General features: G+C 46.9%; 2 protein-coding genes across 2 annotated transcripts in view; one reads left to right on the forward strand and one right to left on the reverse strand.

Moving 5' to 3' along the window:
- Positions 1-1,944, forward strand: part of BID (BH3 interacting domain death agonist) — a 4,646-nt gene extending 2,702 nt beyond the window's left edge. Inside the window, exons 3-4 of the mRNA XM_009076911.1 lie at positions 805-1,008; positions 1,933-1,944. Of these exons, the coding sequence (XP_009075159.1) occupies positions 805-1,008; positions 1,933-1,944 (216 nt within the window). The remainder of the gene's footprint in view (positions 1-804; positions 1,009-1,932) is intronic.
- A 6,707-nt stretch (positions 1,945-8,651) lies between these two features.
- BCL2L13 (BCL2-like 13 (apoptosis facilitator)) overlaps positions 8,652-18,580 on the reverse strand; it is a 31,312-nt gene continuing 21,383 nt past the window's right edge. The window contains exon 6 of the mRNA XM_009076910.1: positions 8,652-9,727. Within this exon, the coding sequence (XP_009075158.1) occupies positions 8,915-9,727 (813 nt within the window). The 3' untranslated portion in view covers positions 8,652-8,914. The remainder of the gene's footprint in view (positions 9,728-18,580) is intronic.

The raw sequence follows: 18,580 nt of genomic DNA on the forward strand, positions 1-18,580 counted from the left end.
TTAAGTGCCTTCAGATGTATTGGCTAATCTTTCAGTCTCTGATAAGACTGAGATATAAACCTAACTTCTGACCTTGCTTTTTCACATCTGTAACATAGCTCAGTGTGTGCACATGCACATTGGGAGAACTTATCTTTCTCTGCTCTTGGGAGCAAGGCTTGGACACCTTGGCTAGCTCTTCCTTATGTGAAGGCTTTTCTGTGAAAGCCTTCAGATGTATTGGCTAATCTTTCAGTCTCTGATAAGACTGAGATATAAACCTAACTTCTGACCTTGCTTTTTCACATCTGTAACATAGCTCAGTGTGTGCACATGCACATTGGGAGAACTTATCTTTCTCTGCTCTTGGGAGCAAGGCTTGGACACCTTGGCTAGCTCTTCCTTATGTGAAGGCTTTTCTGTGAAACATCCTTTGCCTTCTCGCCAGTCCCCACCTAAGCTTGTACCCCCAGATCTGTGTTCAAGGTGAGCTGTCCTTTCCTGGGAGCCCCAGAATTCCTATGCCATTCTGAGGCTTGGCAGGCTGGGTGGAGGGGAGGGTGGGGCTGTTGCACCCTGAGTGTGTAAGGTGCTATCCAAATTTTCCAGTGGTGTTGTCTTCCTTTCGTTTGTCTTGGGTGAGCAGCTGAGCTCAGAGATAGTCATCCTGCCTGTGGTTCAGGGTTTGTAACAGACAGGCTGCCATGCCTGGGAGGAAGAGGAGCAGCATCCTGTGGAGTGCTAGGACAAGCACATCACTTGCTAGTTGAGACCCCTTTCTCCCACAGCTGCTGCACTGAGATCCCTTCTCTTCCTTCCATACAGGAGATAATCCTGCACATGTCAAACACAGTGAAAAAGCTTGTACAAGCCATTCCCTCAGACATGGAACAGGAGAAGGCCATGTTGGTGCTAGCAATGGTCTTGACTAAGAAGATCGTGAATACAACACCTTCCCTTCTGCAGCGTGTCTTCAGCACTGCTGTCAACTACATCAACCAGCAGTTCCACAACCATATTGCTGAAATGGTGAGTGCTGTCACAGGGTTGTGTCACCCCCAGCCTCTGGGGCAGCCTCTCTGGTGTCCTGGCTTATTATGGAACTGTTGGAGCAAGTCCAGAGAAGGCTGTGAGATTGATAAGAGAACTGGAGCATCTCCCCTATGAGCACAGGCTGAGGGACTTGGGGCTGCTCAGCCTGGAGAAGAGAAGGTTGTGTGGAGACCTCAGAGCACCTTCCAGTGTCTGAAGGGGCTACAGGGAAGCCAGAGAGAGACTTTGTTAGGAACTGCAGTGATAGGACAAGAGGTAACTGATTCAAATTGAAGGAGGGGAAATTCAGGCTAGATATTAAGAAAAAGCTTTTTCCATGTGAGGCTGGTGAGACACTATCCCAGGTTGCCCAGGGAGGCTGTGGCTGCCCCAACCCTGGCAGTGTTCACAACCTGCTCTGGTGGGAGGTGTCCCTGCCCAGGGCAGGAGTTGGGACTAGATGATCTCTGAGGTTCACTCCAACCCCTAAAATTCTATGGTTCCCAGAGGGGTGAGCTAGCTCTGAACTGCCCATGGTCTGCTGGTTTCCCTGTAGTGCTCTGGAGGTTTGGCCAGAAGGGAATGTCAGTCCCTGTAGAGCTCTAAGATTAGTATGCCTGAGGGGGGGACATGTCCCAGCTTCTGCTTGCCCCTCACATCCTCGGCAGCAGCCTGCAGAGGGGCACAGCTCACACCTGCCAGGGCTGGGCACTCACTGCCTCGAACAACACTCTGTTCCCTGCTGGGCAGCAGGGCACAGCATCACTGCCCAGTGTCCCTGGGCACGGCATCACTGTGGCAGTGTCCCTGTGCTGGGTGCCGCGGGTCGGGCCCAGTGTCCCAGGGCATGGCAGAGGGATGTGGCTGTCCCGCCTCGGGTTGGCTCTCCTGCTCTCACCCGTTCTGTTTCTCTCCCTCCAGCTGGGTGAGTGAGCTCTCGGGCCCTCTGCGTGGAGAACGTGGATTCCTGAAGAATTCTCTTGATGTATCAGAAATCACCTTATTTGCTTTTAACTTCTGAGATACAGCTGTGAAAGGGATGGCAGAGCTTCATAGATTAGGCTTTTGTAGAGTAGCAGTAATGGTAGTGTGAGCTGCCTGCCAGCTCTGCCAGCACCTGTAGGGATTAGTGCTTGCCCTCTCTCATTTTACAATATTTGTTTTCAGGGTTTTTTTTCTTAGCAGTAGCAGACTTTGTGCAGCCCCTGCCGCCTCCAGAGGAGTGCTGTGGGCACAGGGCCTGCCCTCAGTGGTTTTTCTAATCAGCTATAGAATTTTGCTTTAGTTATTCTCTTCCCAGCCCTGCTCCTGCAGCTGAGCTGTGCTGAGTGCTGTTCCCAGGAAGGCCTCAGGTTGTGGAATGGTTAATCAGCACAGGTCACCAAGGGGGTGGGTGGGTGTCAGCCCTGATGGAGGTTGGGGTGTTTGGCCAGGGAAGGCTGAAGCAAAGAGACTTGAGTATCAATCACCATGCACCTGTGTGGGCTTGGAAAATAAAACTGACTGGGAAACTACAACGAAAAGGGCAGGGGTAGGCACAGGGCAGGGGTTTGGGTAATGCAACCTGGATATGCTTGAGAAAAAGCGTTCAGCTAGAGAACATCTGGCTACAAAGAGAAGGTATCAGACATAGATCAGGATGGATATCTGGCATGGATTGTCACATCTCAGGTTCAACAAACTTGAATTCAGGTTGTTTGATACATACCTGTAATCACAGAAGGTGGCAAATGTGCCACCTGTGATCCAGCTGCAGTAGGAGTTTTGAAAATATGTAAATATTTCGTGGGGGTTTTTTTAACTTAAATAAAAAAAATGTCTCTTCCCGTGGCACTTCAGCTCTTCAGAGTTTCCATTTCCACAAGGATTTTTTTAATGTTGTCAATTTTTTGTGCATGTACTCATGGCATTGCTCTAACTTAATATGGCTTACGATGCAGCTGGCAGCGATAGAGATACTCTGGTCCTGGCCTTGTGCTTTGCATAAGCAAAGGTGGTTTTACTTGTGTAAACTTTACTTTTAGTGCCTGCACTAAAACAGGGATGAAAGCACAGAAGCAGTCTACACGTTGGTTTTGAAAACTGTACCATTTATTAAAGTGCAACCTGGGGGCATGGTCTTACAGCAGTGTCCCGTTAGCAGAGGGAAAAAACGTACATACCCCTTTCACTTCAACTGAATAGAGAACAATGAAGCTGGAAAGAACTTTCTTTTAAAGGTGGAAACACTTTTATTAACCAAATGGCACAAGAAGCTTTAGACAGTTTTCCCCAAGAGGGCTGCACTTGCATATTAGAAGGAACAGTATGACCAGTTCCTGGGATAATGGGTGACTCGAGGACCAGTCAGGGTCTCTTCCCCCAGGCAGGACTCTTGAGAACAGCATCTGAACTCCCTGCAAGTCTCTCACTATTTGCTTACACCCAGCAGAAGCCTAGTAGAAGATATCCCCTAACATGCAGCTTCAGTCAGTCCCATTAATCTTTGCTACTTAACAAATCAAGTGGCATTCTTTTGGTCTGAGTGGGGTTTTAGGTTTACACTTGAATAAAAGCTTATACTGCAAGTTAAAAATGGGGACAGACCCCCCTAATGGTATAGCAGTAAGATGCATCCTCTGCAGCTTGTTCTGTCCACATCCCTAGTGTTCCCTCCCTCCCCTGCAGATGCTGCAGGGAGATCAAAAGCAGCTTCCACTGGAAGCTAACTGTAGCTCCCCCACTTCTACAGCAGAACCATAGACCTCTGGCTTGGAGGAAGCAAGTCAGCCTACACAAGAGACTGAGAGAGGGTCAGCTCTAAGTAGGAAAAAAGTGATAAATGTAACTTAAGGAGATGGATCTGAGCGATGTGTTGTGCTGCAGCTGACCCTTCCCAGCTGCTGTCATTCCCAGCTGGGCAGGAGAGTTCCCTCCAGTAGACACAAACTGAGTACCAGTGCCTAGAGCCCCAGAGGTTGGTCTACCAGAGTCAAGTAGTGGTGGGTTAAATTTTATAAACACCCCCCACCCCTTTTTCTGTTATGGCAATACAGAGCTTGCTCTCTGAAGCACAGGTATGTGCATGGAGTCACAGCAGTGCTGACTGTTCCTGTAACCTTCCCAGTGCTGATATTAGCCAAATTAGTCACACACAGCTTCTGCCTTCACTAGGTACACAAGGTATTGTGCCTTGGCATGACAAACACTTTCTCCTGTTGTGCTCCAACATGAGCAGCCACAGAGCCTGGAATAAAACATTCTACTGCAGCACTGGGCTCTACCACAGCTGGGCTGGTTCACCTCTACACCCCAACCCTCCCATTTCACAGCAAAAGAATCTGGCAGTTAAACGGGACCGTCAGCTTGCTCTGGCTCAGTGAGTGACGCTGGTGCCAGGAGCATGTCTAGCTATTTCTTGCCAGAGGAGCAAGAGTGACCTTACTAGGGCTTTGCTAGTCCTGCTGCAGCTGGAATGACATGGAGGGAAGCTTTATAACCTCAGATTATTTTATCTACTAGAGTCATTAAAACGAAAAAGGACCAAACTTCAGAACCTTCCTTGTTTAGCACTAATTACATTTTTTCATTTGTGACCATTAGAAGGCACCGATTAAAAATCCAGTCCAAGGTGTTAGCCTAGCTGGGATCAGTGCTATGGGAAAAGGAAGGAAACAGGATTCTGGCAGCAGAACTTGCCCTGTGTAAGAGCACTCAGCACTACAGCTTTCACCTGGCCCTTGAGCTGCAGATGTCTGAGCACAGCTCCAGCCAGGATGAAAAATCAAGCCCTCACAAACAGCAGGGATAGATTCCTGGAGTACCAACTTGCCCTCCAGAAGGCAAGTTAGGAAACCACCAACTACAAACACCACCACAACAGGCACATCACCTCCAGCCAGAATTTAAGCTGGTGTCTAAAAGCAGGTGCATTACTGAAGAAAGACCACACTGCCACTGCCTCTGTGCTTGGAGTTCTGTTCAGACTGGTGAGTACCTGGACCAGCAGCTGCTTGAAGATTCACACCTGGCTGGACAGAAGGCTGCAGAAGTGCTGCTTTCTTGGCTCTAGCTTGTTCTATTGGGCCAGACCTAGTATTTTAGGAGTGTTATTTTCAGCAGCCAAATTACCACCCTAAGAACCCCAACTCAGCATCCACCCAGCCCCGTGAGAACCAAACCTTGTTTCCAAGCTGCTTCTCTTGTGTGCCCAGCAATACTCCTGTTTTGCCCAGCTGAGCAGCCTGGCACTGCTGTGCCACCCACAGTGTGAATATTCTCAAGTTCAAGGGACTCTGGTGGCAGGAGTCCACCAGGTTCCACCCAGTGCACAACTGCAAGAGGCAGGGACGTGGCTCTGCATCTAACCTTTGGGCTTTTCAGCATCAGAGGGGTTCTGGGTTTCAGTCTTTTCTTCCAGCCTGTTGTTCCCTGCTGAGGAAAGCCCTCGCCCAGCTCCAGCCACAGTGCTTAGGATTAAGCACAGCTGAAATTTAAGTTTCACCTTACCTTGAAAGCCTTTTCCTTGCTAGCTCCATACCGAGCATGGTGCCCACTGCAGTTCCTTAAGTATTTACCACTTTTTTTTTTTGCAGATCCAGTTCTCTGCTGTTTTAGCATCTCAGCTTCAGGGTGTGCTAAGGATAAGGTGAAGACAGAATGGGTCTAAGGTAGATATTTAGTTAAGGTACAGGCCACTCGAGGACAGATATTGAGGCACTTTTGGGAAGGGGATAAGCAACACAAGTGAAAGTAATTCTATATGCCCTTTTGTAAGTATAGAGCTACTGCCTTCCCTCTGCCAGCTACAAGATACCCACTAAAGAGAGGTTGCGTCATGTGGCTCGGGGTAATTAGACCCTGCAGTTTAGGATTAGTGTAATATACTTGAAGATGGGGGGAAACCCCTTCCATTTGCTAATTCACACCTACAAGAGCAGCCTGTCACTCAGGTCTGTAAGAATGCTGCCATCTGAGCTCCCTGCCACTTCCACAGGGCCTGCCCCAGCTCTGACCACACAAGTCCAACCAAACTCAGCAGAATTCAAGCCCACAACCAACCCGTTTAACTAATGGAGTGTTCCCAGAGGAAAAAGACTCAAACAACACATTCTCTGAACGTGTGGTCAGATGGGGGAGAAAAGGGTACAAATTCTTGCTGACTTGTCAGATCTAAAAGACACTAAAAGGAGAAGGTCATTGTAAAGGAAGGACTAAGCAACCAACCTAAAAGGAGAAGACCATTGTAAAGGAAGGACTAAGCAACCAAACATACAGTGCAGCTGATGCTCCATTAAATGAAGCAACACACCAGACACTCAAGACTTTAGCCCAGCCACAAAAGTGCTTAACACAGTCACTTAGTGTCCTTGCTACTGCTGCCACCTTGTCACTGCTGTGTGTGGAAGAAGACACATTTTTATGTAATGTCCTGCTGGGCTCCTTATGCCAGCAAGTTAGGGACTTCTTCCCTAGCCAGCGTGGATTTATTCTTGTCAGACCTTTATCCATCTCCCACACTGCTATTACTAAACCACATCCAGAGAAGAGTTGGTACACAAGTTACCCACAGTGGCCACATCAGAGTGCATGTGGGTACTTCTGTGTAACCTGCTCTGTGGCTACAGATGGGGATGTCCCAAATGTAGGCTCATGATGTGCAGTAAGGACAGGATGTAGGTTGGGTTGAGAATGGCCCTTCTCCCACAGAGAAGAAAGCAAAGCAGCAGGAGAGGGGCAGCCCTCTCCCACAGGAACAGCCAGGTACCCCCCACAGTGTCACTCCTTGAGAAACACTGCTGGACACGTGGAAGGAAGCAAACCCGTAAACATTCGTGCACGTCCGTGACAGGAGCACAGAGACCTCTCCCTCCATCTGAGGGAAACTCCTGCATGGGGCCAGGAGAGGGAACTGTGGTGGTGGGAAGGCAGATAGATACCAGAAAGTCCATAGTGTGAGGAGGTCCCAGTGACCCATTCCGGGGACACAGCACAGCAAGGAGAGTACCAGCAAAAAAGAGTCAATTCCATTTTGCAACATTATAAAGGTCTTTTTCTGTTAAGGCCAACCTGCTACTTTTGTACATGGAAAAAAGAGCAATGCATGATCAACAGTGAAGTCCAGAACCACAGAGCTCCCGAGTTCAGGCCACAGCAGCAGAAGGTACATGACAACCCTTCCTCTTAATATTCAACTTCACACACACAGAGTTCAAAAATCCAGTAAGTTTTCTAGAAAATCCATTCTCATAAAAGCTTAAACAAAAATAACTCCTCAGAATTTGCCATGTTCTGACTAACTTTTCAGCATCCTGGGATAGGAAAAATGCAGAAAAAATACCCTAAAATAGAGAGTATGCTAAAATGGCCTCATTCTCAGCTCCCTTAAGAAACAAACATGCTCATCAGGAGATGGACTCTAGACAAGGAAAGCGCCTTGTCGTTGTGCTTTGCCAAGAGTAAGTGTCCCATAAGCTCAGAGTTAGCACGAGTTCCCTATCACCTCCCTCCACCTGGTCTAAGCCACAGTGCCAGCACCAACCCCCAGAGATGTGTCCACAGTTCTGCCTGGACAGCCTGAGGTCATGCCCACTGAGCTGCAGTACGGACAAGGACAGACAGACAGAAGCACACTGGAAGAAAACACTCACGGCTGGACCCGACTCGCGTATGGCAACGCTTGAGAGGTTTCTCTCCGCACACACACGACGTGTTGTGACTGCTGGAAGAGGGATCTCCTTTCTGCCAAAGTAAACTTTCTCAGCATTTGTGAACCTCCGAGTTTAACGAATTCCAGACTCAGAGTCACAAAACAAACCGCTCTGAACACCACTCCGGGTCAGGTCAGGAACAAGCAGCTAATGGAGATGTTTAATGCTCTTTTGCTCAGTTACTAGAATCCATTGCTTTATATATCTGGGATTCTGTCACAGGCAAGACCACGTTAGGACTAAATACACTGCTTAACCTGGGAAAGACAAGGCAGACTGCAGCATGACACAGGACAGAGAGCGTTTCCCTCCGGATTGCACGGGAGGCACTGGCCTTGGCTTCCATGCAGTTTTGCAGTACCTTTGCTAACATGCCCCGGATATCGGAGCACGATCCGCACGGCACCGTGTCCAGCAGCAATCCTGCACCTCTGGTAACTGAAGGGTTGCAGTAAAGTGGGCCAGGCAGGAGCAGAGCAAATGGATTCTCAAACCAGCAAATAGCAGTGTCCCTCCCACCCTCCCGGGCAGCACCTCTGCCCCAGGAACACCAGGATGCTCGGAGATAATACAGCTATAGAGAGGCAGCATCTTCACAGGATGGGGCTCCAGTAAACGTTAGGGGCCAGAACCAGTGTGAGCCAAGAGGTAAGAATAAGCACTGTCCCACTGGGGCTTAGGAGGAACCTGGAAGGTTATGAGGAGCAGTGCTGTACCTGAGAGGAAGCTGAGACAAAAGGGAGACCAGCCTCTCACTACAGGACTCAGGTTGGCTAACGTTTGTTAGGAAGGGCTTGGGGCACGACGGGAAGTGACAAGACAGCACAGCTGCAGTAGCGCTCAGTCTGAGAAGCCAAGAACTCCAGGGGTTGGCAGCAGCTGGCTCTCCCCTTCCCCTGGGGATTCTGTTCCAGTTCCTAGAGTATGAGCACCCCTTTCTTCAGCACCTGCACTTAAGTTCTCAAATTTGCAGATTATTTTTTTTTTAAAAAATACCCCTGTACTTGATCAGGAAAAACCAGTCCCCGGCCCAGGGCTGCTAAAAATGTGATTGTCCATAGCTGGAGGCTTAGCGAACAACCTCACCCCATCACCATTAAGTTACTCAAACGTCCAATTAAACAGCAGGCAGCTCAACCTTTAGGTAACACAACTACAAAAATTGGATCATGCTCTCTTCCCTCTCCCCCCTCCTCCTCCTCCAGACAGCTCCATTACTTTTTCCTAAGCGCCAGCGCTACTCCGACTGCTACAGCTAATATCGCGACCGCAGCAGCCCCGCCGTACAGCAGTATAGATTTCCCTTCTGGCAACAGGATAGGCTTCTCCTCTGCAGCTGAGGATTTCTCTTCTATTTCTTCCAAATGGCCCTCTTTCCCCACTGGTTTTTCCCCTGGAAGCAATATTTTCTCAGGTTCTGGTGCAGCCTTTTCTTCTGATGGGGCTAACTTTGGGACAGGTTTACTTAATATGGGGATTTCAGGTTCAACAAGCTCTTCAGCTGCTTTTCCCTTTTCCTCCTGTTTTGTACGCAGAAGTGTGGAGGGATGTGCTTTTTCAACAGCAGCAATTTCAGCTGGAGGTTTTACTTCTTGTAAGGAAGCAGAGGTTTCTGGAAACGCTGCCTGCATGGTCTCTGCAGCGCCGGCTGCCACCACTGCTTCCTCAATCCCCTCCGGGATCTCTTCCTTCTCCACATGAACAATGTCAGAGTTGGAAGAGTTGTTCTCACTCCTTTCTTCACCCCCTCCGTTGCTGTCCAGGCTCTTGACCTCTTCAGGATCCATAGCCACTTGCTGCCAGGACTCGGGTCCCAGGGAGACTGGCAGGCTCTCCGTGTGCCAGCTCTGGCTCGCCGACAGCGACACGGGCAGGCTCTCCGACTGCCACGACGTGGTCACCGTGGGGGACTCCGGGGGGCTCACCTGTCCTGAGTTGTCACTGGTCAGGATGTAGATGTCATTGCTGTCCTCAGCAATGAGCCCAGGGTACTCTTCCTCTTCGGATTCCAAAGTAAAGACCGTCCCCTACGAACGAAAAGGAGACACAACAGGTAAGTGATGGATCCAGCATCACCTCCCCTGGACGGGAAGGAACAGGACACCTGGAAACTTAGTGGGGCTGGAAAAAAGATGAGAGGCCTCTGCAGGAGCAGCAGCTGCCTGACCTACATTTCAGCAGAGATTACAAAACCCAGCTGGTCCAGCTGGCATTTCCAGAGAAAGGAACCTCTTGTATGAGCTTTGCTGGAAGCTCCTCCTTTCCCTGATGTTACCACATCGCCGAGTACATCACCAAAACACACCACATGGGCATTATTAACGAGACAGGAAACTAAAGTCTCAAACCAAAGTGCAACAAAACAAAGGAAAAGAAAGCCAACACAAGTACGTGAGCCCAGCTGAATGCTGCTCCCTTCTCCCTTCTGTGCAAGTGCTTCGATGGCTTGTCTGTTTTCATCTAACAGTGTTCCTCTTGTGTTAATTTTCTTCCATTCCCAGTACTATCTGAGGCCTGTACCCGCAAGCTGGAATCTACAGTAATTCTAGATTTTTCTGCAAACAATTTCAGCTATTCTTAAATGAGTTTACTTTCCAGACTGTCATTGAAACTTTGGCTAGATAACTTCAGTTGAAGAAAACAACCAAGCACAGACATCCAGAGATGCTGACAGGGTTTGCTTGCTTTTACTTAGCTAGGATAAATCTGCAGTCATCCTAAAATTCTGACAGTGGGCTTCGGTTGGAGAAACTGCAAGTGTAAAATACTCGTTGATTCCCTCCTTACAGAAAGAACAGCACTGCTGATCCCAGTCATGCATGGACTGCTGAGTGTGTAACACTGAAGAGATTGGCTTCAAGGGGAAAGAAGAAAATAATTAAGTGCAGAACAACCTAAGATGGGTGTGATACCAAAAACGTAAAAACAAGAGTGTTGTGGTTTAATCCCATCTGGCACCATGGAGCCACCTGGAGCCCCAGTGGGATGGGGAAGAGAATCAGGAAAACAAGTTTGTGAGATAAGAACAATTCAATAGGGAAGAGACTCAGGAAAAGAAGTTTGTGAGATAAGAACAATTCAATAACTGAATCAAAGTAAAATATAGTAATAGTGATAATACTAATGATAACAATAGTAGTTGTAGTAATGAAAAGAAGAGAGAACTCAGGAAAAGAAGTTTGTGAGATAAGAACAATTCAATAACTGAATCAAAGTAAAATATAGTAATAGTGATAATACTAATGATAACAATAGTAGTTGTAGTAATGAAAAGAAGAGAGAAACGTGATAATACTAATGATAACAACAGCAGTTGTAGTAATGAAAAGAAGAGAGAAAACCCATGACAGACATGCACAATGCAATTGCTCACCCTCCACTGCCTGATGCCCAGCCCGTCCCTGAGCAGTGAACAGGGCCAGCAGCTGCCCCTGCCCACACTGATGCCAAAAGAGCCGAAGCAATAGCGGTGCCCTGCTCATGGAACAAAAGGAAAATGCATTTCAGCTTTGGTAACTCCCAGTTTGCAACAGCTCAGCTCCCAGCACGCTGCAGTCCAGGGCCTACAGTCAGTGCTTTCTAGCCTTGAGGGGACAGACTGGCAGCAATGCACTTTTCTCTCAGGGAAGCACAAGAGGCCTGGCCTCCCCATGGATGTAGGTGTCCTCTCCACTGAGACACCAGACACACTGCAGCTCCTCACTTCCCTACAACGGGGAAGGATCACCTCACACACACAAAAAGCCCACCCAAACCCCAAGAAGTGAGTTGGCAGGCCCAGGAGAGGCAGTGCAAACACTGCGGGTCACTGGCAGGAGCTGCGGTGAGAGCAAATGAAGCAGAGGTGGACTGGAAACCTCCTCAGCCCATGGAATTTTGGGAGATATCTGGACATGGGCAAAGGCATATTGTAGAACACTTTGAAAAGGAACTTTTCTTCATAAATGCCTTTAAATTGCTTGGACGTGGGAAACATCATCCAGCTCAGCAACACGCTCAGAAACTCGGCAAGCGAAATAATGCACAGAGTTCCTCAGGGAAAGGGTTAAAACCAATCAGGTAATTCACTAACCACTTAAGGATCACCATGAAGCCTTATTTCTGAATGAAATAAAATGAATAAAGCATTATGTCTGTGGAAACATTCAGACATCACACTGACAGACCCAAAGCAGGCTCTGCTCTGCAAGCAGTGACTGACAGTTGGAGGCTTCAGTACCTCCTGAAAACCATGTTAAACTAGAAGAACTAATTGGTTTTTCTAAATGCAGCTCAGGCCATTAACAAAATGAAGCTCTACACCTGGGAGGAAACAACCAGCACTGCAAGCTAACAGCAAAAAAGAAGAGCCAAGAAACTTAAGTGAAGGGAGAAGTGACTGGATCCAAAGAGACAAATACTGAGCTGTGTGGGCCAGGGCTGAGTGCAGTATGGGAGGACAGGGCACTGCCCTGTCCTGGGCCAGCACACACTCCAGAGCAGCACAGCAGGGACTCAGCCACTGTGGTCAGCTGCCACCACCCTGTGCTGGACAGGGAGGCAGCCTACTGCCCAGGCACTCTGAGATTGTGACCATCAGGATTTGCTCTGGATGTTAATTAAGTAGGAAATACTCTAATTGGAATATAAGCCACTAACAGACACCTACAGTCATAGCAAATTTTTTTTATTTCCACAGGAGACATGGACTCCTAAGAGTGACAATTAAACAACAAAATAATTAGGGGTAAAACCTGAAGTCTCATGAACCTCTGTATTACTCTCCTCTCTGCTTAGCTCTGCCCTCCCACAAAGCAGAATAAATTTATTTCCTGTCCACAGCACATCACAACACACGAGACCACCTCTGTGATCTGAGATGAACAAAACCAACAGGGACACAGCTCTGCTCTTAACACACCACTGGGTGGGCACCCATGCTACTGTGACCTGTCAACATGGAGCACACACAAAAACATTCCAAACCCACACTGTGCTGCTGTGGGTTTTGAACTCTGGTGATTGTAGCAAACTTCTTTTCTGTCATGAACTAAAAAGCACCAACTAGGGCCCTATTCAGGCAGCCTGAGTTCCCCTGAAGGTGTACACTGTACACTGGTGAAAGCCAAGTGCTCTGAGCTGTGACTCAGCAGCCCATGGAGGGAGGACAGAGCCACCTGTGCCCAGTGGGGACACTCAGGTACAGAGACTGCTGTGAAGTTTAAGCCATCCTGGTACTGCTCACTATGTGCTTACTCCTCCAGCCTCTACTTCTGCTCTATTCCTGACTGTTCACTTTTCCCCTTCTCTCATAAGCAGTATCAAAGTTGTTCTTTAGAGGAAACCCACAGATGATTTGCCCATGATAAAAAGGAACAAGTAGTATAAAGTACCACCACAGCTGCTCTGAGGACCATAGGCTGAACCAGGCTATACCTTAGCTCAGTATGACATGATGCCAGATCCTCAGCAAGTTAACAAGCAGAAGCAACACTGATGTAAAGGATTAAGCATTAGTTATTCTAGTTATTCCCATGTATCAGGGCAGCTTTTAAAGGCCACACGCTTTGCTGGAGCACTTTCACTGGAGACAAACTTCCCACAAAACACAGCTCAGATCTGGGTGTATGCTGAGGGTAACATGCAGGATAAACTGCTTTGGAGAGGGTAAGGAAACGAAGGGATGGTAACACAGGGAACGTGGGCAATCCTCAACATTCCCAATATTTCATTAGAACATGTACCAACACTGCACACACCCTGCCCTCAGCAGCAGGGAGGAGGCCAAAGGGGCATTTCACTGTCCTTCTCATGCAGACTGCACTGACCTCAAAAGAGTTACCAGTCGCTGGCTCCCTCTAGATCAGAGCCGTGTGCAGCCTGGCTGATTCCTTTCTGCCTGTATGGACAACTCAACTTCCATGTCAGTGCCTCAGGGACACAACTCTCCCAGCCTGAAGGGACAGATCACCCACGGCTGGCAAACCTGGGGGAGAACTAACACAAGTGTCAACAGGTAAATTCCACCAGAGTTTTGGTAAAAGCTTCTGAGGCTTTAATTGAAAAGCCAGACAGTAATAGGCATTATTTAGGATACATGATTAATATTTCTTGAGCTGAATTAAGATTTAATACATAAAGTCAAGCGGATAAAGCTAGGATTTCGTGCCGGTTCAGTTGAGGTTTGCACTTTGGTGGGTATTTTTCCTTTTAAAGCAGCTGCAATAAAAACTGAATGACATTCAGGACAATTCTCATGATTCATCTACAGATGTGACCCAGAAGCAAAGCTCCAACAGACAGGTTATTTCAGGACAGGATTTTTAATAACCCGAGGCTTATATAAGCCCTAGACTTCAGATTTCATAGTAAGGAACGTGTGTAAGCATTTCTTTATCTGCTTTGTTTGTTGTAAATAGATAGCCTACTGCTTCAAACCAGAAAATCAGAGTTGCTCTTTTTCAAATTTGCAAACTTGGAGTGCTTTTCCTCATCCAGCATACATAGAGAGCCACGTCAGGTGTGGTAGAGAAGCATGAGTAAGTCCCTCACCACAGCATCCTGCCACTCCTGATCCCAACCACTGCCACTTGAGGGAAGACTTGGCACAAGTTAGGAGAAGGAGAGCTGCGTAGTTCCCTTCTTGGCTCGAACACAACAAGGATGGCCCACAGCCCGTGAGGCAGTCTTGAGGAAAAGATCACCTTAATTCTGTTGAGGTGGCACCTGCAGCCCTAACAAAGGGAGGTACAGAAGTCAGTCACTGTCCTTAGCCTGTGGGGCTTAGCTTGCAGAAACTTTTCACAGTGCTGCCACATGTTACAGAAAGCACTTCTAACAGGTGTGCTGGGCTAGCCCTGAGGATAGACTGTAGCCATTATGCTACAGGGGGAGCTACACTAGGAACTAGGTGACAAAATAAAGACAAAATACCTGAAAGCTGCTCCAATGGGCAGAATCCATCAGCTGGATTCAGCTGTAGCCCTGCCAGTGCCAGCAGTCTGAACTGCACTGAAAGTCACTCAGCAGACAATTCAGAGCTGCTTACACCTGTCAAGTTTCAGTTATGATTTAAAGACAGCAAACAACTAAAAACACCCAAACCAAGACTTGGAAACTGACTCTTCTGATGGCTGTATTAGTTTTCATAGTTTTCTAATAGGTCTGTTAATAAGTATATACAAACAAAGCTATAGTAGTTATATTTGCTAAACAGCAAAAATTGTAACTACACATAAAAAAAATCCTTATTTAACAAAATAATAGTATTCAAATCAAAATTTTGAATGTCTCAAAGATAAAAGTAAAAAAAAAAATCCCTACAAATAGAAGCACACATTGCATTTATAATGGAGATATTACTAGATAGGGAACAGAAAGAGATTCCCACTGAGGTGTCCAGCAGAGCATTTAACACATCTTGGAGAAGACTTTGAATGTAAACTCCAATGACCAGAAAACACAAAACAACTAGGGTTTAGTTTCTTCTAGGGTTTAGCTTTAAGTGTTCTTAAAAGCTGAACTGGTCTCTTTGGTTCAGTCATTTATAATGGAGATATTACTAGATAGGGAACAGAAAGAGATTCCCACTGAGGTGTCCAGCAGAGCATTTAACACATCTTGGAGAAGACTTTGAATGTAAACTCCAATGACCAGAAAACACAAAACAACTAGGGTTTAGTTTCTTCTAGGGTTTAGCTTTAAGTGTTCTTAAAAGCTGAACTGGTCTCTTTGGTTCAGTTCCCACAGTATAAACAGTTAACTGTGTTCTCACAAGGAATGATGTGGATAGGCAACTCACACAAAACTAATTTCTGGAGACACAAAACCCCCTCCCCCCAAAAAACTCCACAGCCCAACAAGCCACTCATACACCACAGATCCTGATTTTGGCCAGCACAGGCACGAAGTCTGTACACAGATCAGGGAGTGCCACCAGGGCAAAAAGTGTTCCCTGAACTTCAATCCCCACAACACGAAACCAAACAGACCCACATAAAATCCCCAAGCAAATGAGCATCTTGAGGTGCAGGAGAAAATGCTGGCAAAAGAGGGTCTCAGGAGAGCAATCTTGGCTATGGTAAAAAATTCAAACCACTCAGGAAGTTTCTTAGGTGAGAGTACTGACTGTCTTGTAACATAACCTATCACAGAGAGAAATGAGGTTCAAGAAGCATCTGGGTAACACTCTCAGGCACGTGTTGTGATTCAGGGCCAGGACTGGGACTCACTGGTCCTTGTGTGTTCCTTCCAACTCAGGATAGTCTTATGATCCTATGGTCACTTTCCTCATATCAAGAGTGTCACTGCAATGAGTCCTAGGACCCATCAAATGCATTTGTGCTTAAAATCTAGTGTCTGAAAACCAAAAGGCAAGGAGTTGGGCTGCCCAGGGAGGTGGTGAATTCATCATCCCTGGAGCTTTTTAAGAAGAGAGTAGATGTGGCACTTAGTGCCATGGTCTAGTAACCACAGTAGGGTTGGACCTGATCTTGGAGGTATTTTCCAACTCAGCTGATTCTATGATTCTATGAGTGATGAACTGGGCTGTGTCCAGGGATCCTAAGACATTTACCTCTGGGGAAATAAGCAAACTTTCCACAAAAACAAAGTTCCCATAGCTGGGATTGTGCTTGTTGGACAATTTCTAGCTGTGACAGAGGTGAAGTGGTGCCCATGCCAAGGGATAAGCAGGTGAAGGCTGTGCCCAGACAGCTGCTGGGATGAGGAAGCTTCACTCCCACCCGTGCTGAGCAGGCTGCAGTTCCCTCTGCTCCATGCACAGCCCTGATAGACCATGGCTCTTCAGACCCTTGTGCAAGTCAGACCTGACAGTGTCACCCTGCTAATCCTTCAGAGAAACAGATTATAGAGGAGCTGCTGACAACACTCAGATCCACAACAATACTTTTTAAAATATGAAAAAGGTAACAACATGCCATCAGGCACTTACATAGCATTCATCTCCCTCAGACTGTCAAGATAGGTGGAGCCAAGAAAAAGAGAGCAGAGTTCTCACAAATAGGACTGCACTTTTTATTAAGGAAATAAAAAAGGTGGAGTGAACCAAATCAAAGCACTCTGGTACTGCAACCACTGCTCTCATTCCCTTCAAGGAATGTTTTGGCTGAAACAGCCTGCAGAAATGATCCTATTCCACCCCTGCCCTCCAACATAACCTCTGTAATCTGCAGACTCAGCACCAAAGCAACATCCTTTAAGATTTGGGCCTTACTGGTTTAAAATTGAGGTAAATTCCACTACTTATAGACCACATCTTCAGACAGACACACTTGAAGTTGTCGGAAGGGAAAAAAGAAAGAGATTCTAGTTGCTCCATGACCATTTAATTTCCTTCTTCGGCCACAGTGCCTAAAATTTGTAAGATCTATTCCTGTACCAAGGAAGTTACATACAAATAAAAGTGATACTTCGCTGCCTGATACAAGCAGAAAGTATTTTGAAAGGAAAACTCCTTTCTAGGACTTGTCTAATTAGACTGCCCTTTCTCACATCCCTTCCATATTACACTTCCTTCTCTCTCCTCCAGCAAAGCACATCTATTTCTGCATTGTCATTCCCAGGGCAGACACCTGGGCTGCTGCAGGAGGAGATTGTCATCTCTGGTAGCCACACTTCTGCCTCCCTTCCCTGTCTCTTTACTCTTGTTCTCCTCCAGGCTGTTAACAGACTCTAATAAGTACATTGTTCAACCACTAGTAGCAACGAAAATATGTAAACTGCCTGCAAAGCCCAAGACAAAACACTGGAAACACAGAACAGTTCTTCTGAGGCTAAGAAACTGTAAACACTGTGCATATTTCAAGCAAATGTACTTTTATTCTCTTCAACATGGGCAGTTAACTAGTTCAATGCAAATCCAGGTCTGAGCTTCAAAAGACAAGAACCCTGGGAAGGTTTCTCACCTACGGGTCACAAATACAACCACCAGGCTGGTACTGAGAGAAGAAAGGTTATTAGCTGCACACCACAAACACTCTGCATGCTCTTATTTCACCTCCTGCCAGCAAGGGAAAAGAAGATGGGCTTGAAACAGGAATGTGAATCTGAGAGAAAAAAAAGCAGCTAGCTTCCAAGCAATCTTATACTTTTTCCTCCTTACAGACATTCCCAGGCTATTTCTACATGGATGAAATCTAACCACGGAAAACAGGATCTGCAGAACTTGAGAAGATACACATTATTTGGGAGAAGGGGTGGGAAAGGAAGAAGAAAAAAATCCTTACCAACTCACTGGCCTTACTGTGCACTTTTCCAGGAGACCAAGAATTGCTTCTGATGCAGCAGCATTCAGCCCTGGAGAAGTCAGACAGAGCAAAAAGGGAGGGGAGGTATGAGGATGAAAGGGAGGAGAGAGGAGGAAAGAGGAGGAGACAGGAGGAAAGGGGAGGGCACAGCATGTACACTGCACATCAGTTTGTTGAGCCCTAACATTGCTTTCGGGAAAGAGAAGAACGAAGCTCCTTGTAAATCAGGCTGGGTATTGTTTTGCAATGGTTCAAGATGATAAAGGAAGGAGATCTTAGTATGACCAGTTGACTCATTAGTCAGGAGGAGGAAATGTGTGTCCCACATGTGTCTATTTACAGAACCTGGAATGCCAAGCATGCTCTTTGCTCCAAAAGAGAGATCATACTAAAACTTAGAGTCAAGCAGGGTAAATGCCAGAGCAGCAGCCAAACCTGTCACAGCAATTAGTGAAAGAGGGAGGCTGTTCATGAGAAAGCAAGATTTCCTTGCTTTCCTGCACTCCTCCAAACTCTACTTGCATCTACCTGCAAATCTAAGGGATTGTAAACTAGATGAGGTACCCTTTCATCTCTTCATTCACGTTTATGTAGCCAGCTGCATCCAAACACAATATGCAGTGCACTGCAGAC

The sequence above is a fragment of the Acanthisitta chloris genome, unplaced genomic scaffold (genome assembly GCF_000695815.1).
Source record: "Acanthisitta chloris isolate BGI_N310 unplaced genomic scaffold, ASM69581v1 scaffold3116, whole genome shotgun sequence".
NCBI classification, from domain to species: domain Eukaryota; kingdom Metazoa; phylum Chordata; class Aves; order Passeriformes; family Acanthisittidae; genus Acanthisitta; species Acanthisitta chloris.